General features: G+C 40.2%; 5 protein-coding genes and 2 non-coding genes across 13 annotated transcripts in view; 4 read left to right on the top strand and 3 right to left on the bottom strand.

The window, feature by feature from the left end:
- Alh (Alhambra) overlaps positions 1-7,384 on the bottom strand; it is a 34,073-nt gene extending 26,689 nt beyond the window's left edge. Inside the window, exons 1-6 of one of the 5 annotated variants that reach the window (XM_064695003.1) lie at positions 7,112-7,384; positions 4,795-4,862; positions 3,426-3,922; positions 3,168-3,364; positions 1,682-3,108; positions 1,532-1,619 (exon numbers count right to left, since the gene is read on the bottom strand). In XM_064695003.1, coding sequence (XP_064551073.1) covers positions 1,532-1,619; positions 1,682-3,108; positions 3,168-3,364; positions 3,426-3,780 — 2,067 coding nt within the window. In that variant the 5' untranslated portion in view covers positions 3,781-3,922; positions 4,795-4,862; positions 7,112-7,384. Of the gene's footprint in view, positions 1-1,531; positions 1,620-1,681; positions 3,109-3,167; positions 3,365-3,425; positions 3,923-4,794; positions 4,863-6,949; positions 7,060-7,111 lie in introns of those variants that run through there. The other 4 variants (XM_064695005.1, XM_064695006.1, XM_064695007.1 and 1 more) reach the window with 4 other exon arrangements.
- Positions 7,385-7,515: 131 nt separating this feature from the next.
- Positions 7,516-9,298, top strand: LOC135437149 (secernin-3). Its single transcript, XM_064695009.1, has 3 exons — positions 7,516-7,786; positions 7,845-8,032; positions 8,095-9,298. The coding sequence occupies exons 1-3, from the start codon at positions 7,628-7,630 to the stop codon at positions 8,822-8,824; spliced, it is 1,077 nt and encodes a 358-aa protein (XP_064551079.1). The 5' UTR covers positions 7,516-7,627; the 3' UTR covers positions 8,825-9,298.
- LOC135437150 (ELMO domain-containing protein 2) lies at positions 8,992-10,560 on the bottom strand. Its single transcript, XM_064695010.1, has 2 exons — positions 10,100-10,560; positions 8,992-10,039 (listed from the first exon to the last, which is right to left on the bottom strand). Exons 1-2 carry the CDS (start codon positions 10,347-10,349, stop codon positions 9,339-9,341), a joined length of 951 nt encoding a protein of 316 aa, XP_064551080.1. The 5' UTR covers positions 10,350-10,560; the 3' UTR covers positions 8,992-9,338.
- Positions 10,561-11,037: 477 nt separating this feature from the next.
- Positions 11,038-12,798, top strand: LOC135437151 (uncharacterized). Of its 2 annotated transcripts, XM_064695012.1 has the most exons (4): positions 11,038-11,235; positions 11,606-11,658; positions 12,042-12,230; positions 12,293-12,798. In XM_064695012.1, exons 1-4 carry the CDS (start codon positions 11,193-11,195, stop codon positions 12,761-12,763), a joined length of 756 nt encoding a protein of 251 aa, XP_064551082.1. In that variant the 5' UTR covers positions 11,038-11,192; the 3' UTR covers positions 12,764-12,798. The 2 variants fall into 2 exon arrangements, with proteins under 2 accessions (XP_064551082.1, XP_064551083.1); XM_064695013.1 differs by lacking the exons at positions 11,038-11,235; positions 11,606-11,658 and adding an exon at positions 11,872-11,953 and having other exon boundaries at positions 12,293-12,797.
- Positions 11,855-11,926, top strand: TRNAG-UCC (transfer RNA glycine (anticodon UCC)). Its single transcript has one exon. It is a non-coding gene; the product is annotated as a tRNA-Gly (tRNA).
- A 25-nt stretch (positions 12,799-12,823) lies between the features above and the next one.
- On the bottom strand, positions 12,824-12,895 carry TRNAG-UCC (transfer RNA glycine (anticodon UCC)). The gene has a single exon. It is a non-coding gene; the product is annotated as a tRNA-Gly (tRNA).
- Positions 12,896-17,434: 4,539 nt separating this feature from the next.
- Positions 17,435-22,928, top strand: LOC135436489 (pancreas transcription factor 1 subunit alpha). Of its 2 annotated transcripts, none has more exons than XM_064694100.1 (4): positions 17,435-17,890; positions 17,951-18,131; positions 19,261-19,405; positions 22,452-22,928. In XM_064694100.1, the coding sequence occupies exons 1-4, from the start codon at positions 17,700-17,702 to the stop codon at positions 22,733-22,735; spliced, it is 801 nt and encodes a 266-aa protein (XP_064550170.1). In that variant the 5' UTR covers positions 17,435-17,699; the 3' UTR covers positions 22,736-22,928. The 2 variants fall into 2 exon arrangements, with proteins under 2 accessions (XP_064550170.1, XP_064550171.1); XM_064694101.1 differs by having other exon boundaries at positions 17,966-18,131; positions 22,452-22,921.
- The last annotated feature ends 566 nt before the right edge of the window (positions 22,929-23,494 follow it).

The following is a 23,494-nucleotide window of genomic DNA, read 5'->3' as shown; positions in this document are numbered from 1 at the left end:
CTAATTTTGCTGGGAATAAATTTAAACATTTCATAACGTTTAAAATAAAGACTTCAAATAGTATTTTTTTCAAATTTTCATATGGGTTTTACAGAAATTATTGAGCGATGTAAATCGCCTCTCAAACTAGAGATTTTACCTTCCCAGACGTAGTTCTGTATTTTACTTCAATTTTCACAACTTTATATCATATTTTTGTTTACCCATTTCATGGCCTTGGATTTTTAATTAAAAATTATGCTCGTATAATGTTGTAAACATAATTAACATTTGTATATTATGTTAAGCCGATGTTCTTGTTAGTATAACAGTAGTATAACACTGATATGCATACCAGTGCATATAAATTGTTAAATGTGTAGAAACAAATTTGTTTTATTTAGTGTATTATTATTTTTTATCACGCGTAGACTTGGTTATTTTCATCAGAATGTGTATAATATATGGAATAGAACAGAAAATAATAAAGAAATAACCGGGGAGATCAATTCGCATATTGCACATGCAACGTATGTTAAAAAAAAAAAAGTAAAGAACGAACTGCATCTTCGGAACGAAGAAGATATATTATATGGCTTAAAAGGAAATAAAAATGTCCTATGACAGCTCTTTGATGTAAATAAGATTTTATTCCATAAAAAAGGAGCATAGTGAAATTACTAAATGCCCAGTTTGGTTAAGATATGAAGATATAGAAAAGCATAAAATATATGTATAGAGCTATATCGATGTAAGATTTTGATGATGTGTCAGAACTTAAAAGCAAAAAGCTTTATGGTCTTTTGCAATAACTAACTTCATCCTTATACAGTGGATTGTTTCGGCTGACTTTTAACTGAGAGACTGCATTTAAACTGAGAGACTAGATTGCATACAGACTGACGCATGATCCTGGTTGTATGGACTGATGATACTGGCAGGGAATATATATAAATTACGTTAGATGCGTCACAGAATTTATAAAATGATAATACCCTTTGCAGGGGCATACAAATATAGAGGGTATTATTGAAAAACACGAAATTCTCGAGCGTTTCTTTGGGGTATGCGCACCTACATAACATACATTGCACATGTTTCGAGATGCGCACCTTGTGTTTCTAGACGTTTCATTTATATATTTTGAGAAAGGTGTATGCATTAATAATTGCATTTCTACTTATAAATATGATACGAAAGTTGGCAAAGCGCCTGCGCCGTCGACTGCGCGAAGCGAACGAGTGAAATGGTTATAGAATCGTCTTGGCCAAACAGCCCATCCTTTCCAACCGATTGTCGGGCGTGGGGGCCGAGAGCAGCAGCAGCAGCGCTGGCACTTGACAAGTTGTAGACAAGTGTACAAGATTAGAAGACTATTATTCAAAAGGCAACTTTGTAGCCAGGCGAGAGCATGTGGCAGCTGAAGAGAACTCTAAGAGTGCCGAATTGAGTCAAGAGCTGTGCTCTTGTCTGCTGTTGAATTGTTTATTGTACTATTTATAGGGCGTGCTCGCAGAGAGCCGGAGATAAACAAAACTAGAAATTGACTCACCCGCTTGGAGCTCTTCTCGATTTCCTTCTCAAAGTCCGTCAGAGGCGTCAGTGTCACGTGCACATCCTTAATAATATTCCGAAATGAGCTGCAACAACAATGACATATTTTTAAATATAGTATATCTATTGATTCGTATTCGTCCATTACCTATTGTGATCGTCCAGGTTGATGCTGGTGATCGATTTGGCAGTGTCCACCTTGCGCTTTTTGGACGCCGAGGAGCTGCTGCTCGCTGTTGACGGCTGACTGTGACTGCTTGTTGTTGTGGATGTTGCTGTTGCAATCGATGATGATGGAACTGTCTTGCTGCTGCTGCTGCTCAAATTAGTGCTTGAATTGGAGCTGATGCCGCCGAGTCCAAGTGGATTGGCCACGCTGTTTGCGGACGTACCAGCGCCCGACAAACCCTCCAATTTGCCTGCATTGCTGTTGCCAGCCATGGAGGAAGACGTTTCCTTTAGGGCATTGCTGTTGCTGCTGCTGCTTGTGGCTTGCAGCTCAGCTCCAAAGCCTCCGCCCAAATTGCTTGCCAATTGCAGTTTGCCCGTGACACCGACAGCCCCTGAACTGGTAAAAGCAGACGTGCTCAGGTTCTGGGCATGATTACTATGCTCACTTATCGAGGCGGCAGTCACGCCGCTGCCACCGCCGCTACTAGATACGTGTGCGGCAGAGCTGGAACTGCTGCTGGCCGTTATGCTGGTGGCACTGGGCATGTTGCTGCTGCTTGTGGCAATACTGCTGCTGCTGCTGCTGGCGGCTGCGACGGTGGCTTCTTTCGCGATATCCTTGTTTTTCGATGACTTTGAGGACTTTTCGCGCGACGACGATGATGAGGAGGACGATGAAGAGGCTGATGAGTGTGTGAAACTGTTGTTCGATGAATTGCTACCGCCATCCTTTTCCTTGTCCTTGCTGGAACCTGAGCCGGACTGTTTGCCCAAGCTCTTACTATGCTTATCCTTATAGCTGCTGCTTGAGCTGGTGGCTGATGATTTAGTACTTGAATTGCTGGGCCCTATTGCACTGCTTCCGTTGCCGCTGCCGGCTCCAGGTACGGTGTTGCCTGTGGTGGAGTTGCCGCTGCCGCTGGCACTGGCACTGCCACCGCTAGGGTTTGGGGCATGTGTGGCCGCAACGTTGCCGCCGACACCACCCGCTAAGCTGTTGCTTATGGCATTATTGTTATTGATGGCGGAGTTGCTGCTGCTACTGCCGGACAGAAAACTGCTTGCAGTTGAAGAAGGAGTTGCCGCAACGCCTGCATTGGAGGTGCTTGAGGAATTTGGTAGGCCCGTTGCTGCTGTGGAGCTGCTACCTGATGACATCGATGATTTACCGGAGGCGTTTGACTTGCGCTGCTTGGATGAGGATGAAACATTGCTGCCACTGCTTGATAGGCTCGTGGTGCTAGCGGCTAATGTGCTGCTGGTTATTTTGATGCTTGTCGCTGAGATGGAGGCTGAGTTCATGGTTGAATCGATTTCCTTCTCGGGCGACGAGCACGAATCGGAGGAGGTGTCATGTTGTACGGGTTTGTAGGGTGGAATAGTTTTGACGTTTCCGCCCTTTTTCTGCAATATATATGACAAGGCATGAGTGTATAATAAAGCATACATAAAGACATACTCACCAATTTACTGTAGTGATGCTGGCAGTAGCCGCAGTACTTAACATTGTCCAGATAGTTGCCAGCCTCCTCGCAGAGCAGGCCCAAGCTCTGGGCGCAGGTGACATGGAACTGCTGCTTGCAATTGGCTTTATTGCACTGCATGCAGGCTCCGACATTGGCACGATTTGGCTTTCCAATTTCCAAGCAAATGTAGCAGGCTGTAAGTGATATAGAAAACAGTTAGTGAATGCAACGGCTGCAACTGCAAATATGACTCACTCTTGGAGTAGCGTTCTTGCGGTATTAAAGTCAGTATAATGGGCTCCATGGTGGTCACGTTGCCGAATCGAATCTCGGGTATGTACAGGGCGCACACAACATGTGCCCAGCCGCTGGTGTCTGTCTTCTTGAGGGCGCCATCTCGTGAGGGGCAAATCTCACAGCGTACACGCGAGGTGCGCTCCTGGGACTCGCATTTCCGACAATACCAGGGTCCAGTCGGCACGGTAACGATGCCATAGCATGCCTGATGCACGGCAACGGTACAGTTTTGGCCGTCACAGTAGACGAGCGGGTTCTCCGGCCACCCCCGCTCGTCGGAACAAACGCAACATCCGCCCACCATTTCCTTCATATCGTCCAGCTTAAATTTTTTAATTTTGATTAATTTTCTATTCAAGTTGGTGGACTGAATGGTGTCGTCGTTGCTGCTGGAGTCTAACAACTCCAGTTTTGCATTTAGTGATGAAGGAATTGCGTCTGTTTACAAATACCCACTGCAAAAGCAAAGAAAATAATTAAAACAACAATCGACTTTTGGATCATTAGGCGATCAACAAGAAACAAGTCTATCTGGTACACAATTGACTATATCTACATTTATGCCTTATACTTCTAATACCCCGTACCTATAAAAACTAAGTAGGAAACATGTTTTTAGTAGAAGTCACATATTTTTCATTAATATTTTTTGGTATATTGGGTTCCTATAATTATGAGCCTATAGATCCATTAAAATGAATACTAATCGATGTTCTTTATTGTATTTGATTGTTTTTAAGATAATATGCTATAAGACACAATTATTTTAATAAACGTTTCTTTGTTATCTTGATATTATAAAAAAGCAAGAGATTGAAATTTCGAAATATTGTTGCTCCATAATAAAATAATGAAAATTTATAAGTTTATATACTTTTATTTAACTAGATCGGGTTATCACAAATATAAATGTATTTTTGCATACATTTAAGATATTTCTCTAATTACTTGCCCAAAATTGTTATTTTATATGCATATACTAATGTGTATTTTATGGTTACATGATGCTCATACTCGGGACGCTAATTTTATTTATTATTTTTCTGTTTGAAATGTTTTAGTTGGTGAACGGAAAAAGTCTAAAATAGAAACAGAAAAACACAAATAGAAATAAATTTAAGAAACTATTTAACTCTGAGATCGACTTTGATTAGGTTCGACCAGGCTATATCGCCAGACACTCTCCCTCTAGTAAGCAAATTTAAATTACGGCTATTATTTGTCTCATATCAGTATAAGCTTCTAAATCCATTAACAAAAACAGTAAAATATAGAATGACAGGCCGAATTTTTGTATCTAAAAATTTCAGTGCGTGACGATACTTACCGGAAAATGATAATATTTGGTCAATTGACACGTGCAAGCAGTCAACTAACCTTAGAGAGCGTACAAAGCTAAAATAAATAAAGGGATATATATATGATGAAAATGTATATTAGCTAAACAATTAAGCTTAATTGCTTTTAGGCAAGTTCCACAGTTGTCACAAAAACAAAAGTCCTTCAATCGATGTATCGACTAATTGTGTTATCGATATTTGCAGTGGCCGGTTGCATTGCAGGTGTCATATGCAAGGTCATTGGCGCATGCATAAACAATAATAATAATAATAGCAACAACGAAAACAATGACAAGAGGCAGGCCGGGCCGGTTTATTTATTAAATAATACTCAACGCAAATACACTGTGAGCAAGAGCGAGACAGCATAACCGTACAATTCACACATACTAAAGTAGGTTCTGTTTGCAAAACACATAAACGTGCACGCACACACGTACACATATAAGCTCTCAATGTCAAGGTATATTTTGTTGGTGCCGCCAACGCACTTCGTTCAACAATTGTTGTTGTATTTGATTTTGATTTGGGGCGCACAAATTATGGCGATAAACATATCAACATCGCCGACTAATGGCACAATAATCGAATCCCATAAAAATACCAACAAATTTCGGTTACGTGCACCGATCACACAAATACACTCACTCTCACACACACACGGGCATTCGAACGGATGAGCATTCCACTGTTTGGTTGGTTCATTGAACTTGACGGTGGCCACAAAATAAAATGCTGGTTTTTTTTCTTTTCTGTTTGTCTTGATGTAAACAAATTCACCGACAAAAATAAAACATAGTTTTAATTCTACACAGCTATTGTTTTCATTTGAAAATTCACTTAGTGTTGTTCTTGCGCCACGGTACAGTATCATATTTTGTTTAATTAGCACAAAAATTATGCACATGCATATGTGGGTCGCATCTGCTGAGATTTTGTAGCTACTGCAGCAGCAGCAACAACAACAACAACGACGTCACAAACATAATGCCGACAGCCGCCGAGTGCCATGCTGGCTTTCATTCATGCTTAGTCTGTGTGTGTGCTTATGTATGCGGGTGTCTCGTTGTACCGTTATTGGGTCAACGCGTTGCCAACTGCCGAAAAGGTAGCGGCACCGATGCGCGTGTTGCCAACTGCTACGGGACCAACATTTATACGGTAAGTGTAAATAAAAGAGCTAAACACATATACACACGGTCACACACACACACACACGCATTAAACGAGGCCGCCCCGCACGCAGCTTTTGTAATGTTTACAATATGATGTTGGGGCAGGGGTAGCGGCAGAGCAATGCACTTTCGACGAGAACGCCTACACGCAGACAGATACACACAAAGATTAGATGTATATAACAGTGTATATACATGTTTGAACGTGTGTGTATATAACGCGAAATGCCGCATAAGGGGGCGCATTGGGGGAGGAATGTAACGGCACTTTATGTGTATATATTTTATATGTATATATTTTCATCACTTGAAGAAAGATGCTTTGAAGGGGCTGGGCTGGGCTGCGCTGGAGTTGGAGCAGGCAGCGATTGCGAGGGTGGTTTGTGTTCCGCTTTCACACTTAAAGCATGCCACACAATTGGATTTCAACCAGTTTTCCACAAAAATGTGTATACCCGAAGCTTCAAATTATTGATTTTCTGCTATTACATTTAAATTAACTAGACATGAGCACTTTAAAACGTCATCACATTCACTGGCAGGGTGAAAATTAAACCCAAGACAAAAACAACAACAAGATCAGCAACAAAAAAACAACGAAAACTAGTTTCAGTCCAAAAACAACATGAAAATGCGCGCGGTCAAAGTGGTCAAGCAACGCGAAGCGGCACACGCACACTCACACACGTACGCACACAAATAAGCTAAGCCAAGAAGGAATAAAAGAAATCTCTGTTTAGGGAGCGGTAGCAGGCCCACCGTCAGCGTTTAAGCTGAAATTCTTTTGATTCGCGTTTGTTGTTTTCGTGAGCGCACTATATATTCTTATTGGAAAACCGGACACAATGTGAATATTGATTTTCTTTACCAGCCACTTTATTTGTCACTTTGCTTTCCAATTTGCAAACTCGTTCGAAAGATTTTCTTCTTGATTTTGCGTTCAATTTCGAAGTTGCCAAGGATTTACCTAGTTTTTCTTTAGCCGCAAACACCGGACACTGACGATTCAGCCGCCCACGAGTTACAGAGCACGCAAGTAAAATAATCAACACACAAAAAAGGCGCTGAACATCCACCAGCAGCAGCAACAAAAACAACAACAACAACAACAGTATGCACGAGTATTTACCTTGTAACTTGTTTGTTGTTGTTTCGCTCGCACTGCAACCCAACTCGATGTTACGCCCGAATGAGACAACAACACCTGCACACTGACTGCTGTATACAAATGCAATTCTTCGACGACGTTTCAGCCTGCGATACTTTTACTAGATAAACCGCTTTAAATAACACTTCGTAGCTGCCCGAAGCTACATTAAAACTTTATAAGTTATAGCGTTTTCAGCCGACTTGCAACTTTTACAACGTTTTTAGACCACTGCGACCGTGACTCGCAATGGTAATATTGCAAGAACAAGAAAATCAATCGATGAATTCCAGAAATCGATATATGAAATATCGTTAGCAGCGCAGTAAACGCAATTTTGCGCTCGCAGCCAACTTCAAGCAAAATCAGCTGTCAACTAACAGAATTCTGTTGACACCAATTAGCATCAACAGACTGTGTTGCAACAGCTGTTGCGAAAAATCAATTTTGCAAATCCGTCTGTGTCTGTGCACATATTTTATTTAAACTATAAGAAAAATGTCCTCCAATGCCGACTGTTTTATTGTGCTACCCGGTAACTGTGCGTCTGGCTCTCTAATTTTCGGTCGCAATGCCGAGGACGCAGCAGCCGTAGGCGGTTTAGGCGTGTCAACGGAAGTCTGCTACTATGATGTCAGCGACGTTCTGGAGGGGAAGGTAAGCCAACAGCCAGACATACCTGAATGACTCATAGTGAACACTTGCCACTTGTCAGACTGATGGCGGCGCTGCTTTAGAGCCGTCGGGCGATGCTCTGCGTGTTATATTGCAAAAACCGAAGCCGGCCCTTTGGGGCGGCGACTTTGGGGCCAACGAACGAGGCGTGGTCGTGAGCTTGACATGGAGCGATGGGGAGCAGCAGGCGGCAGACAGCGACAGCTTGCTGGGCACGGACATTGTGCGGTAGGTCATCCCGCCATTAAATTATATAAGCATGTTTATGTTAATTCAAATGTCCTTTACAGCATAACGCTGGCCGAGTCCAACAATGTGGAGGCGGCCGTTGACCGCATTGGGGCTTTGGTAGCCAAGCACAGCAACGACAGCGCCAAGCTGAACTTTATAGTGTGTGATCCGACGGCTGCCTGGATATTGAGCAGCGCCGGCAAAGTCTGGGCCGCCGAGAAACTGCAAGCCAGCTGGCTGCGTGTGCCCAGCGGTGGACTAACCGTAACCACAACCATTGACAAGTCCAGTGATGGCTTGGATCTGGCCGCTAACTTTGCAGCTGCCCATGATGCGGAGGCGCAGGCGCCTGAAGCTGATTGGTGCGGTCCGAAACCCGACGCCGATGGCAGTTACACGCAGCAAGATATGTTCGAAACGCTGCGCGTGGCGAGCGGTACTGGGTCACGTGCGGCAAACGTTTCAATGCTCAGCAGCAAGGGCAGCTCAATTTCGTGCCACTGGTTTACTGGCACGCCAAATGCCGCCGAGTCTGTGTTCAAGCCGTTTGTATTTGCGCCCAAGCCGCGTATTTCGCCCCTGACCCAGGTGCAGGCTGACGCCGAGCAGACGCTGCTGCACAGTCTGCATGCCAATCGTAAACCGGCTGCACTGGAGCACTTACGGAGCTTGGAACGCTCCTGTGTCGATGAATTGAACAACTACTTTTCGCTCCAGGACCATGCCAGCGATGAGCTGGACGAGCTGCTCAAGGATTGCGTTGAGGCCGAGGTCAAGTTCTATCGCTAGAACAACCAGTTGGGCGCATCGCACCACGTTATTATGATATATTGATATTCAACTAGCTTGCGACCAGGACGATGCTCCAATTCGATTTGACTTGTGCATTCCACATTAACATATAAGTACATCATAAAATTGATAGGATACTCAAAAGATTAGCTCACTGCGAACTATTTAAGAATTTGTCTCGTTTATTTTATAATTTTCTATGTTAGTTTTGTGCAATTATTTTTTTTTTTTTAATGCTTTTGCGTGATATTTAATTATTTTTATAGAATTCATTGTCTCCTATGTGCAATCATGATCTTCATTTCTAAGTATTATGCGTCCTTTTTTATTAAAAATTACATTTAATTGCAGTTTGCATTTTGCAGCTAATTAACGATTTAAATACTTGCATACAAATATATACATATTAAATATACATACATACATAATATAGCTCTCAAATAAACGCATAAAAAGCTGCATTTATACAAATATCTATGGAATTTTAATTACAACTGGGCAATGTGAGCAATTAGACGGACTCCACGACCAGATTCGTTTTAAAAATTGTGTTTTCATTGTGCAGCGCTTCGAGTTTGGTTATCTCGAAGGCCTGGTAAACCTCTCGGAAGTCCATTATGTTCCGCGGCGAGCTGTCCATCCAGAAGCGATCGAATTCAAAGAACAGGTAGCAATACAATTTATGGAAATCCTCGAGCGTGCTGAAGTTTTGCTTATGCAGCGCCACCTGATTGTAAAAGTGCGTCTTGGCCGCACCCGTGCGCAGTAAGTTGAATGCTAGGGCGGTGAGATTGATGCCAACAATGGCATAGGTGTAACCCACTGTGGGATGCATCGAGTGCAGCAGCACATGCTTTGCGGCGTCATTGTAGGCACTGGCAAAGTACAAGAGATTTTCAAGGCCCAACATGCCCATGCCACGAAAGTCCGTTTTCGGATCGTCCCCCTGGAAGCCAATGTCCTGCCACTGCTTGGATATGCGACCTGTCAGCGGCGTCTCGGGCATCAATAGCTGCCACAGCTGCAATAGCTTCTGCTCGTGCTCCAGGTTCTCCGAGTCATATGGCTCGGCACGCAGCTGCTCCACCTGATGCATTAGACGTTTATATCCCCAAATGGTGGTAACGCAATTGCCAAAGAGCCTTCCGAAATCCGGATGCACAGTACTCTTAATTCGTTTCACATGGGAAACAGTTTTAACGGCGCGGGGAGCTGTAAAGGCAACTTCCATTGTCGAATATACGAATTAAATGCAATTTAACGCTGACTCACCAAAGTAAAGCAACTCTCTGTCACTAGCATAGGGCGCTGCCTCGTCCAGTTCTCGTAACATGGTCTTTATCTCCGGCTGATTCGACTGTAAAAGGGAGCGCTCGATTTGGCGGCATCTCGGCGTACCCGATTTTGCCCCGTAGCATATTCGCTGGAGCTCGGAGAGGCGGGTAAACACATGTAGGAACCACTTAATAAACGGTCGTATGTAGCTAAAGATAAACGGCAGAATTTTGTCCAGTATAAACATTTTGCGATAAAAAATGTTCGTGCAAATCGAATGTTTAACATTTGTTTAGCGCAGCGTTGCCATGGCGTCGCGTTTGTTATTCACAAGAGAAAAAAATGGACAGCGTGGCCAGAGGTTACGGGTTGTGAATGCGCGTATATAGAACTTTTATTTAACAGCTGATTGCAACAATAAAACTAGAATAACAGCGAAACTCTTTGTTTTTCTTTGTAAGATCTGCGCTAGTGTTGTAAAGGTGTGTAATTGTCTCAGCTGTTTCAATCCAAATATATATTTTTAGCAATCCAACCATGTAAAAACACAAATCAGCTGATCGCGAACTTATAAATTGATATAAGCTTCAAATTAATATTTAACTAAATCAACTTGAACTCTTAATTTTTATTTGCAATAGGCACTGTAATGCCCTCAAAGAAACTTTTAATGATTATTGTGAGTTGCCAAACTTGTTATATGTTGCATTTATTTTTAAAAAATCCGAGCTCAATACAAGATAATAACAAATATATAATATACATACATATGTGTCTGCGTCTTCGTGTCATCTTATTTGTTTACGAACGTCTACCATCTTTAAGATGCTCGTATAATCTGTTCAAAAATATAATCTTATTCAGTCTTAAATTTGCACTTTATTAAAGTTTCATTAAAAAATCCAGATGATACAACTGAATAGCTTATCGATAGCATATGGCCAAAATGATAAGTCCATTTTGCTAGCATAGTGTAATAAAACCGGTGCTAGCTCTCCGTTAGAGTTATCAAATTCTTTATAGCTTAGTTACAATCAAACTTTGGGAGGCATTAGTTGTTTCTATTCCGTTCAGCGAGATAAGCGTCAAAATGCGAGCCCAGAACGGCAAACTTTGGTCAACTTTGCACGAAGGTGCGTGTAGTTAATGTGTTTTCAAAATAAGCCTGTGTTTATATAATATTTGCAATAGCTTTCTACATATCTAATTGTCAATTGTTACTAGTTCTATGAACATTGATACTCTATGAAGGACTTCTGTTAAGTATGTCGGTAGAAAGTAAAAAAGCTAGATATATTGATAAATATTTTAATGAACCCTAACATGTGTATATTATTTATATTAAATATTTTTATTTTATACCAGAGCTCTATATATGTATTAGCACATGTCGTGCTTATTATATAATGACTGATTTTAAACATGGATTATATATTTTTTCAAAACAACTTAGAACATTTCAAATATTCGCTTTTTTAAATTTTTTTATTTTTTCTAAAATAGGCAAATATGAAGTGTGCAGTCTAGCTAGAGAGGATTTGGAGCAAGCTCTAAATGTATGTATAAAATAAAAGTATATCACAAATATGTACATGCCGAAATTCATCTACATTAATACATAATTATTTATGCGAAAAAACTTGACAAGCCATACAAATATGTTCGCACATTTTATTAAAGCTTAAAATTAGCAATGCTGTACGATGCTCTGAGAGCATATCAAAAGCGACTTGGTGCGCCGAGAGCTCCGTGGCGTCGGTGGTGTAATGGTTAGCATAGTTGCCTTCCAAGCAGTTGACCCGGGTTCGATTCCCGGCCGACGCAGGTTGCTTTTTGCCTTTTTCTTATATAGTGACTTTTATTTTTTTTTTTTGTAATATTAAGTACGCATAATCAGTTAAATAACAGTGAAGATTTTCTGATTTATACCAAATTTTAGGTGTTGGACGACTCGTTTTTTATCAATGAATCAGTTTGCATCGCCTGTGAAATAAATTTGCCGCAAAATGCGCAAGCGCGTCAAGAGTTGCGGGAGTTATGCCGAATCACTGCACAGGATGGAGTTTCCTTAATTATGAGACACGTGGAAAGTTGTCGGATTGTTGCCGTTTCCTTTAACAAGTTGCAGGCAAGTTGCATATGGTCAACAACGTTATCCAGCCTATTTATAAATTTGTACTTAAATTCTAGTTCGCTCCTCCACCTGGCGAGGATAATTTCTTTGTTAAGTTCTACAATGAGCAAGTGAAAAGTCCCCAGGCGAAGTGTCTGATGGATTATATGATTACGATGGACTCGAAGGTCGACGTGTGCGCCGAATACAACCTGGATTGCGTATGTGAGCTTATGTTTTTGGCCACTCTGCCGGATTTTCGGCGCCTCGGACTTGGTCGTGCTCTTGTCGAATCCACCATTCAAATGACACGTGAGCTTTGGCAGGGTCGTGGCTTTCAGGATGTGGCAAAGGAATTGCAGGATAAACGTCCTGCGGCGGTCACTGCACTCTGGACCTCCGTATACACCCAAAAAATTGGCAATGGTGTGGGTTTTACGGTGCTGAGCACAGTACCTTTCAATGAGTTTGAATTTAATGGCAAACGCTTTGATGAGCGTATTGGACCAGAGCATCAATTTAGTCAACAAGCTATGTACAAATTGTAAGAACAACAAATTGTTTCCAAAAATATACAAAAAGAATGGTTGCGGCAAAAAGTTTCGTTGTGCGTCGGCCGGGAATCGAACCCGGGTCAACTGCTTGGAAGGCAACTATGCTAACCATTACACCACCGACGCCACTGGGATAGACATTCACTTTTGAGTACTTAAGCAACGTACGTTTAACAGCGATGGTTTACATTTTGCAAATTATTTTATTTTTAAAATTTATTCTATGTTAAATAGCACAATGAGTTAACAGTATCTGTTCTTTCCCTCACTTTATGGCGGCTTTTTGTTGTTTTCATTTTATGAATGCGCGCTTCTTTTATTTTTATTTAAAACAACGTTATTCGTTTTGCACATTTTGATTTGATTAAGAATAAAAATGAATTTCTAGACGGTTTAAGCATTAGTTGCACAAATTTAAAGCTATTTTTGGGGCATATATCTATGTGGCTTTCAAAAAGGTACCAACTGACGACTGCAATGCTATGAATCGTTTCTACTTATCCCAACCCAACCCTTTATAAAGCCCATTGTTGATTTCAATTTTTGCACTTTACATAAGCACTTTGAAAAAAATAAAGTAAAACTTTTCAAATGAGATTAAAATTTACACACATTGCGTTACCGAGTGCTCGCCCAGGCGTGCACTCAAGAGGATTTCGCCAGCCTTAATGCTCAGTGTCAACACTGTGGATGGACGTGGACGGGGACGGGGATCAAGGCATCAGTGTGATAAGCATTTCGGAGCATTTCGCCCCGACCCTGATTGCTTGTCTACCTCAACAATACATTTGGGTTTTTAATTAGAACTCGAATAAAAAACGAATTGAAAATCGTTGTGCAAAATGACAATGCATTGAGGTTGCGGGGCAACCCCCTTCGCCGGGCAATTGCGTGTAATGATATAGGGTCCGGGGCATTGGCATTAGATAGGGTAAGTCGGCATAGAGGCGGTTACGCTTGATTGTGCTATATGACGTGTACATAATTCGCAGCTTGATATTTACCAGAGTGCGACAGTACTTAATTTACTGGAGCTTTAATTGTATAGTAAGAGTTAGGGAAAACTTGGCAGGTGCTGGACAATATGGAATTTTTATAATTAATAACAATAATTCGAGCAAGTTAGCAAGATATAAATGTTTTTTTTGTTACTGTAAGCAGCAATAAGACGGATCGTTTAATTTAGTTTTAGGACTGAGAAAATAATTATTATGATAACAGAGATATGACAAACAAATGGATATATCGCCTAAGCTGATCAGAACTATACTAATTATGGTAGGAGATTTCTTTTTCAGTCTACCATTTCTTGACAAAACGGATACTAAAACATGGCTAGCTTGTTTCGTCCTTTGACTCTGTACTACCTTTTGTACAAACTTTATATCATCCCGCTTAAGCTGGGAATGTTTTAAGAGCAAATTGGGCTTTATTTAAAACTATATTAGCTTTTTTGCAAGAAAAACATTAAGATCATTTGGGTATTGAGCTCAATTAGACTGGAAAACAAAACAAATAAAAACTGAAAGTTATTTCACTTAAAAGTTATACATGAAATAAGATCTTTATGCTTGAATCATGTTATATTTGATTCAAGTATGAAATCATTGATATTATAACTTTATTTCTATCTTATCTTAAGAGATTTTAAAACAATTTTGAATAGGTTTTAATTTGTCTTAGCAAGTTATAATATAACACTTGGCTTAAATAATATTTAAGTCGGTTCGAAATATAGATATTTGATATGAAAGTCTTCATTTAGTCGGGCCCTGCTTTTTAGCTGTTATCCTCAATTGGTTGCCACTAGGCAACAACTTGATAAAATTGAAAACTAATTTGTTTATACAGCTGCACAAAACGAGCAGCGCTGGCAATGAAAACAACGCCGAGTTGGGAGAGGCAAAACAATTTGTTTATCATGGGTAGCCTTAGTGAGGTCGCCGCCGATGATGATTTGGCAGTCGGCTGTCGGCAGGAGCAGGGGCAGGAGCAGGGGCAGCAACAGACACGGGGAAAAGGACAACAAACAAGCTGCTTTTGGGCGCGCAGGAAAGGCGCATCGCAAGCACCCAGGATGAGGGGTGAGCAGGGTGTGCAGCAATACCGAATAGAGGTCCTGGTACGTGGTACGTGAATCTCGCATATTTTGACACCCCTGTCTACTGCGTTGTTTGATATGTGCGCCCTAAGATATGCAGCAGATACTCGTGCAGCGGACTCACTTTTTAATGGAGTTGTTTCGCCCGAATCCTAGACAATGCAAATATTTGCATTTGCATTCGGCGCCTTTGCTAATGCTTAAAAATTATGCTGGTTGACAAATTCTTTTTTATTTATTTTGTTCTTTTTGCTGCTGCTGCCGTATACGCTGAGTCTTTGTTTGGCTGCCGCACTTCATTAATTAGACTTAGACGCTGCTCGAGAAAATCAGCGAATCATCCTCATGTCAAACAAATTGCAGCTGCTCTGTATCCTATCTTATCCCTGTACTCTCACCTCCCAATCAAGCCGTACACTTGTCCTGCGCATTCCATTCTTAAGCATATATGTATGCCGTGCCACTTGAATGCCATTTGGACAATAATTCCGCTTAAACAGATAAACGTGCCCGGAATCAAAGAACAATTTTATGTGTCTACCATGCGAAATATCTGTTCCCTGGCCAACAACAACAACAACAACGACGACAAAAAACTCAAACTTAATAAGCTTATAACACCCCAAAATGCAACCCTGGCGATTGCAAAGTTTCGACTGCCTCACGCTGATTGGCCAGAAGCACGGACTCCGCCCATTTGGCCACACTTTTTGCTTTGATATGGCACCGCCATTGATATGATAGACGACTTTGTACGGTGTGAGTTTGTACGGAATAGCAACCCCTCGCTCGGCTCTTATCGGACGTGTCCTGCTCCTGGTCCGGGAACTGTCATTCGTTTTGTAGCTGTCGGCGCGTTCGCTACCAAATCGCGCTTCAATGTTGCAACTCGAGCTAGAAATATTTTAAACATTTCGCATTGATATTGTCAATGGGCGTAGTATTAGCCGGACTATGTGTTAAAGAGTGCCGCGGGATCTGATCTGATCATTTATGTGCAATTTGAAAGTGTTTTGATTGTGGTGTATTTTAAGCCTTGAGGATATTGGATACAATCAGTTGAACCAGGTAAAAGCCGAAGCAGATGTTACCTGGTACCGTCGGTACGCTATAGTTGAAAGAATTACTTTTAGATAATTTTTTTGCTTATAATAATAATAATAAAAATATAATTTCGAATTTTAAATTACAAACGTTTTAAAGGAATCTTGAGTTCATGTCTATTTATATTAAGTTATATCTACATTGAAAAATAAATCAATTATAAATAAAATGAAAATTATTATTATAATATATTATAACTTAAATATTTGAAGTAAATGGAATGCATACCTCTGCTGATATATGGTTTACCTTTATCTCTAACTACCCCATTAATAAAAACCGATATTTTCATGATGTTATACAATTTTATCGAAATGTTTTAAAAACATTTAAAATCATCTTTGTAATATATATTTAAGACCTAAAGAGTCTCTTTTAACTGTAACTTATATGTTGACAGATCGTTTACCATAGTTTATTTCACTTTATACTGCAAAGAGATGAAGTTAAGGATAATATTTAGATATTTATTTATGAATGACTATTTATTTAGAAAGCAGGTGAATATGGGTTTGAATCGATTCAATAATAATCTTTGCACAAGTGAAAAACAGATAACTTTAGCTCAATTTAGCTTAAATAAAGGTTAATTTGTATTGGTAATCACAGTTATTGTACAACCAACATTATCAACAAGGTTTATGATTAAATTCAAAGGGACAACCCTTCAAACTTGGTGTTTGTGTATATCCATTGTATTCGGAAATATGCCTAATATGAAAATCGATTAGGTAATATGGGATTTTAAACTAACTTGATCCATGCATTCATACATAAATATGAACAGACGAACAGCTCATCAACTCAGCGGTTGATGATGATCAAGAATATGTTTCGGATCGGAGATGCCTCTGTCTGCGAGTTCTATATAATCGCTTTACAAATCGTCTGGCTAGTTGTCTTCTAAAGAGGCGTAGAATTAGAGTAGTCCGAATGCGGAGGAGATTGCGGAGATTTCATCCAATCGATCTCTCAGATCGATTTATATAAACGCCCTACCCTTGTATATTTTTTATGGTAGTTTTAACAGTAGAATAAGTTGTGTTTTAAATATTCATTTAAATTGAAATAAGGCAAACAAAATGTAAAATCTAATGGTAAAAAAAAACAACTATACATATAATTGCAAAAAACAACATTTACAATGTGTGTACGTGTACAGGGTATAAAAGTCAATTTTTGTTTTGTGTAGTTTCGGATCCTTTAGGAACTAGGCATTCCCTGTACTATAATCACTTAATTTGCAATGTGTTTTCTATTACAAATTTTACTGATCCCTTATGCATTTCAAATGGTGTTTAATGCATGTAGCTAGTTATCTAACCAAGCCGAAGCTCTATCGGTTTCTTATCTTATCAGGAGTATTTGTATGTTAAACATGTTTATTATCTATTTAACAACTGAAACAACTGAAAGTCTATAAAAATGATGAGTTTTTTATCCTTTTCAGATTGTACTGCTAAAAATCAAGAGTCAAAATCAACGGCACGCGCCGCACTTGTCCCACGCCCGAGACGATCGAATCGAATCGTAAGGTTCCTCCGTCCGGCACGTGCTGAGCACGCGTCGCCAATCAGATTTATATCCGGAGGCGTTTTGTTTGCCGTTATGTACTTTAACAGCCACTTGTCGGACAATTAGCTGACATTCAATTGAATAGGACAAAAAAAAGAACAGAGAGAGAGAGAGAGAGAGAGAGAGAGAAAAAGAATTGCACTTTGCAAAATGTTTTCCATGGACAATTTCGACTTGGAGGCGACCATGGCTCGTCACTTCTTCGAGGGATCGCAGGCGACGAACGCCTCGAACTCCAGCTCCGAGTACTACTTCGGGGACGAGCACAGCTCGGAGAGCGACGACGATGACGATGCGTACAGCAGCGGCTTCAACAGTGACCAGGAGAACAACGAAAAGACGTAAGTCCACTTCGACTCGGGTTACGCGAGCTCAGGTGTTCCGATAATAACCGATTTCAGCTACTCTCTGTTTAGCCGGCGCAGTCATAAGCCGCGCCGCTTGAAGTGCGCCTCGCAGATGGCCCAGCAGCGGCAGGCGGCGAATCTTCGGGAGCGACGACGAATGCAGAGCATCAATGAAGCATTCGAGGGTCTGCGTACCCATATACCAACATTGCCCTACGAGAAACGACTCAGCAAGGTAAGAAATCGCTACGAAAAAAAACTCTTTTTTAATTAGATACTATTTGTATGAAATAATCAATCAAAATTAGTTTCTTATGCTAAATAATTATTGGTTGAATGTCGTTGAATGGAATACCATTTGTTTCCACCTATTTTCCGCATTTAGTAGCGGATGTTTTAATCGATCGGAAATATTAAAATTAGCCCATAATCTTAGGCACAAACTATCGAAATAAGTGAAGAGATCTTGTGAAAATTTCATCGAGAGTAAATTAAAAAAAAAAAAACTTTACAAATAATAGAATAAAACTGTAAAAGTTCGTTTAGAAATATTTACTTTTGTATACATAACTTTTTGTGAACCTTTTTGGCAATTCCCCTCTTGTTCCTGGCCTAAGTCAATATATTTTAGTCCATACATAGTTAGTTTTTTTTTAATAGAGATGGCCAGGTTTAAGCGGCCGAACACGAACACGAAACTAACTTTTTCAATCACGCACGGGAAAAATGACCCAGGCACGGTCCAGTCCATTCCATCCCAGGTCGAGAATAGAGAAGTTACAATTTATTCGACTCTTTTCAAAATTAAAGACTATAAATGTCGGGATCTGCTTTTATTGCACAATATTTTTCGAATTCAATATTAATTTCACTTTATTTTCTCGAATTGTTAGCATTATATTTTTTATCTAAAACATGCTTACTATTTACCCAATGTGGGTCGAAAATTATATCCGAAAACTCTGTTTTTATCGTAGCTTGAATTCCGAGATCGTCCGCTTCGCGTTGGGGAGAAATAGGGAGAAAAACACGACCTATGCCCATCTCTATTTGGGTTTACTTCTGTGTTAGCATATATTTTTTTTCTATCATATCTCCCTTTTTGTTCCATAGTAAAGTTGGTGTTTTAGTGTATTAAAACATTTTCATGAATACAGAATTTAAAGCGCCCTGAATTTTATAAAAGAATACATTTTGAAATATGAACTTAAATAGTATTTGAGCTATCATAAAAAACGTAGAATTTAGAATTAAATACCATGCTAACCTGTGAATGTTGTGTTTTATTGGAAGAGAGTTTTCTAAGCATTTGCCAAATAGATTTGTTTCCTTTTTAATCGCGTAAAATTTTTAAACGATTTCAGGTCGATACGCTAAAGCTGGCTATAAGTTATATAACCTTTCTGAGCGAAATGGTCAAGAAGGACAAGAACGGCAATGAAGCCGGCCTCAGTTTGCAGCGCAACTACCAAAAGGAGCCGCCCAAGAAAATCATTCTCAAGGATCGCAGTAAGTTGTCAATCACACATCAATCATCAGATTGAGGTGGGCGGTCAGCGGGTGCTGCTAAGCACCAGGTCTACATTTAATGATATAATTCAGCCGGACTGTTGGTTGCATATTTAAAGTCCATTGCGGTGCGGTTTGTTCCCATTAGATGGGAATGAGGGTTGTTGCTCAGGGCTGAGAGCTGAGTTCCATCTGTGGGCATCCGACTGCGGCTGCTGCGTCTGCCTAAGTGTAACTAATTAGAATTTTCACACTTCTCGCCCGCTTCGCTTTGCGGGCTTTGCGTGACTGCCAGTCAAGCAAATTGTTTTCCTCATTGCCGTCGCATCGATCATGAAACACGGCTGTACACGGTACTGTCACTGGCTCTAGCTCTGGTTCCGGCACGGATGCGGATGCGAACACGAAAGGTTTTCATTAGCCCATCGGGGGGATGGCACAACGGATTAAGGGTTTCCGTGCGCCAGCTCATAAAAGTAGCTTTAGTTACGGTTTTTTGGTTAATAATTTTTCTATTCAATATGTATGACACTGCAGGACCCTCCACTCCTCGTCGAGAGAATCCCGATCGAGCCAAAGCATCTGCATAGCTAATAGCCAACCACTTGGTCTGCCAAAGGGTGCTATGCATATATAGTACTAGGGGTCGATTTCTCCATCTGATTTTGAATGATTTGCTCAATTTTAAAGTTTTTTTCTTTACTTATTTTTTGTTATTTTCAACTTGTGTTTGTCACAACAGAAATTTATACTGGTTAAACTTGGGTTAGGAACTTGTTTGGTTGCAATTTATAGCAAAGTGCTTTGCATTGAGGTGAAAATTTACAGCTCTGAGCCTGTGGGAATATTTAAAACATGGTAGTTAGGAGTTTTATTTATAGACGAATTTGTTTGAATTTCAGTAGAAACCAAAACTTTTATATTAATTCAATACATTTTCTTAATAATCATTAAAACGATCAGAAAATTTTAGTAGGAAGTCGTTTTTGCTCTTGGGCTTGTACTTAAGGAATATTTATGTACATCAAGATATTCGACCCTGAGGATAAAAACAAAACCAGTAGCAACAAAAATCCCTATAATCTTGAAAAAAACGTACAGAAAAGGTTTTGAAAAAGTAGACAACAACATCAACTTAATTTTCCGCCGAGTTATATGATAATTTTTATGAATTGTGGTTCTTCTTGATGATTTTGGTCTATATACTGAAGTTTTTCTAAACAAACAAAGGTTTTTCTATACCATCGATTGTCTGTATGTCATGAGAAAGATTTAATCTGGACGAACCAGCAATTTGCACTGTCTGCGACCTATATACGGATATCATAGGCCTAGTTGTTAAAGGAAAGCTTAAAAAGGGAAGATTTTTTTCATAAAAATAGATTAACAGGTAGGCGCCTGCCTGATCTAATAGATGTACATACTTAATGGGTTCGGCGAAATTTTCGAAAAAATTCGAAGTCGTGAAGTACAAAAATGGATACAAACTAAGATTATCTACTTTCTAAATAGTTCAGAATAGAAGAGAAAGAGAAGATTTCGAACAGATAAACTTGCAGTGCTAAATGGGATCTCCACAAAGGATCCGGAACGGTTCATGCAAGTTACTTGAACAAAATTAAAGAAAAACCAGTTAAATTAGTTAATTAACCCAGTGTAATCATAATTATTATCTGCATCAATCAAAATTCTACAATTAGTAAAAGAAAGCAAATTAGTCATTTGTACTCTACTTGAATATGAAGGCAAGCGGAGAGCAGGAGCCCAGTTTAATTCAGATAGGGAAACTAACAACAATTGTTTCTGCACAGATTCAATTCCTTATAATAATAATATAATATTATGGGAATCAGACACATGAGCAAAACTCAACAAGGAGTCTTTGCCGTGTACGGATTATAATATTTGACGAAATCCCCATAATATAAAAGAAATCCTCAGCGAAGTAGAATAAAGTAGAAAATTTGTCATTTATTTAGTTGCAAGGTGTCCTATACTAAGGCCTATACTATACCAAATCCCTGATAAAATGTTGTTTAAAGAACATGCGACATGCCGACATACAATTTGTTATGATAAAATCCAACATGACAGACACCTTGCCCAACCTCGACTCCTACTCCCATCAGGGTACACACGCACACACTCACACACACATAACAATCGACATGAGGAACAACAAAGCACAATCGACATAATCATATCGTGAGAAATTCGTTACAGTCCAGCAGATGTCTGCTGTCGCCAGCGCAGAACAATTCATGGGTCCCTGTTAAAGGGCAACCGAGGCCAAAGAGACCGCGAGCTGGGGGAGAGCGGAGCATGTGACGTACGGCAAAAGCGTTTTCATGCTTAACGGGCATTAAAAATGTTGAGCAAAAACAAGAATGAACAAAAAAAAAAAATAAGAAGAAAAACAAAAGCGAAATAGATAAAAATCGCAAACCCCAAACGAGCACTGGGGGCAACAGAACGCCCATTTAAATGGCGGCAAGGTTGGATTGGTTTCGGGAATCGGTAGGATTCGGCTGCAGGGCACGCGCCTGGCATATGTTCACACCAACATCCAAGATGAGTGGGTGGAGTGGGGCGCCCAACCCCGTGCGAGTGTGAAGCTGGGTGGTTACCGGATGGGGTGGCCATGTCGCATATTTGAGCAACACCCGCATGAAGCACTCCAAAATTGTGTGCGCTACAAATTACCAAGCTTGTGTTTGGGTTGTGATTGGAATGGGATGCTATCCTCTGCGTGCAAGCTGATTGGACGGGGGGAGGATTTGTGTTTGTGCACGGCAAATGGTGGGTCGCACAGCGGGCGGCCAGCTGCAACAACAGCAGCAGCAGACAAATAGCAGGAACCATGCGAGAAGTGAACCCTTTGCTTGTTTGCTCTGCGGCTGCTGATGTGCTTGTAATGTGTCCGCTAATGGCATTTGCTCAGTTTTTGGCAACAATTTTAATTGACGGGGCGGCACTTGACTTTCTGTTGAAACCGAAAACTGGTTTAAAAATGTTATAAAATCTCAATTGAACTCTTTCGTTACAGCCGGCGGTATGTCGCATTCCTTGTCTTGGTATCGCAAGGGCGATCGCTATCCGGGCAGCAAGCTGTACGCACGCACTTGGACACCAGACGATCCCAATGGAGCATCCAACCAACATCCAGCCCAGCCGTTGTATACCAACAATGCCGCAAAGGGCAGCATCAGCTCGAATTCTAGTCAAAATCACAACAGCAATCAGAGCAGCGAGGACTTCAATATCAGTGGAGGAGATATAAGCGATGCCGGTGCCGCAGCTAGCATCTTTGGCAGCGGAGGTGGTCTTTAAAAGAATATTCTACAATTTGCAGTGCAACTTCGCTCAACTAGTCAAGCTTTTGCTAGTCTACGACATTTAGTGTCACCCATTAAACATACATATACTATATACATATATTCCAATTTTAAAATATTAAAAAAAACATGTTCTGTGGTATTTAATTGCTATAAGTTTGCTTATATCTAAATGTTATACTATACTTAGTGGCTTAGTTTAAAGTTAAATAAATTCGAGTATTTAAATGAAATACAACGTGTACACACAATTATTTAAAAGAAATACCATAGATGATTGAAAAAAATACCAAAAGAAACATTCCGAAAGAAAAAATACCATGCCCAAGTTGAACCTTTAATTTTTGGCCATTTGCAGTTCAAACGGCTGGGGCAAAAGGCGCAATTTACAACTAAATAACGTACTTATCAGCACAACATATTGAACACCTGGTGTCAGCCAGCCCCTGTTGCCGATATCATAAAAAATAAAACCAAACAGACAGAACACAATCATAAAGCACAAGTGCAGTTTTTCGGGGGTGGGTGTTCAACTTGGGTTCGGGAGGGCAACTAGAAAATTATTTCCGGTCTTCCGACATGCACACGCAGGACAGAGACTACAACAAATTTTATAAAAAAAAAAACAAGAGAATGGGAATTTATTATTATTTTTAAGCGTTATAGTTTTGCTGCAAGCGTGGCATTTAAAAAATCATTATGATTGTCATGTTCTGGCAGGGACAATCGTTAGATGGACAGCTGTCGTTGCTTT

The sequence above is a fragment of the Drosophila montana genome, unplaced genomic scaffold (genome assembly GCF_035044405.1).
Source record: "Drosophila montana isolate Dmon_TW-CO22-7 unplaced genomic scaffold, ASM3504440v1 contig_3733_1, whole genome shotgun sequence".
NCBI classification, from domain to species: Eukaryota; Metazoa; Arthropoda; class Insecta; order Diptera; family Drosophilidae; genus Drosophila; species Drosophila montana.
This window is presented reverse-complemented; position numbering and strand designations above follow the sequence as displayed.

What these genes read in the sequence shown, in the direction of transcription:
- LOC135437150 (XM_064695010.1), bottom strand. Translation starts at nt 10,349, where the DNA reads ATGTTTATACTGGACAAAATTCTGCCGTTTATCTTTAGCTACATACGA. An exon ending in CAGAGAGTTGCTTTACTTTG is followed by an intron (nt 10,040 to 10,099) that starts GTGAGTCAGCGT and finishes TTGCCTTTACAG; the next exon opens with CTCCCCGCGCCGTTAAAACT.
- LOC135437149 (XM_064695009.1), top strand. Translation starts at nt 7,628, where the DNA reads ATGTCCTCCAATGCCGACTGTTTTATTGTGCTACCCGGTAACTGTGCG. An exon ending in GCGACGTTCTGGAGGGGAAG is followed by an intron (nt 7,787 to 7,844) that starts GTAAGCCAACAG and finishes GCCACTTGTCAG; the next exon opens with ACTGATGGCGGCGCTGCTTT. An exon ending in CTGGGCACGGACATTGTGCG is followed by an intron (nt 8,033 to 8,094) that starts GTAGGTCATCCC and finishes TGTCCTTTACAG; the next exon opens with CATAACGCTGGCCGAGTCCA.
- LOC135437151 (XM_064695012.1), top strand. Translation starts at nt 11,193, where the DNA reads ATGCGAGCCCAGAACGGCAAACTTTGGTCAACTTTGCACGAAG. An exon ending in TTGGTCAACTTTGCACGAAG is followed by an intron (nt 11,236 to 11,605) that starts GTGCGTGTAGTT and finishes TTTCTAAAATAG; the next exon opens with GCAAATATGAAGTGTGCAGT. An exon ending in ATTTGGAGCAAGCTCTAAAT is followed by an intron (nt 11,659 to 12,041) that starts GTATGTATAAAA and finishes ACCAAATTTTAG; the next exon opens with GTGTTGGACGACTCGTTTTT.
- LOC135436489 (XM_064694100.1), top strand. Translation starts at nt 17,700, where the DNA reads ATGTTTTCCATGGACAATTTCGACTTGGAGGCGACCATGGCTCGTCAC. An exon ending in ACGAGAAACGACTCAGCAAG is followed by an intron (nt 18,132 to 19,260) that starts GTAAGAAATCGC and finishes AAACGATTTCAG; the next exon opens with GTCGATACGCTAAAGCTGGC. An exon ending in AATCATTCTCAAGGATCGCA is followed by an intron (nt 19,406 to 22,451) that starts GTAAGTTGTCAA and finishes CTTTCGTTACAG; the next exon opens with CCGGCGGTATGTCGCATTCC.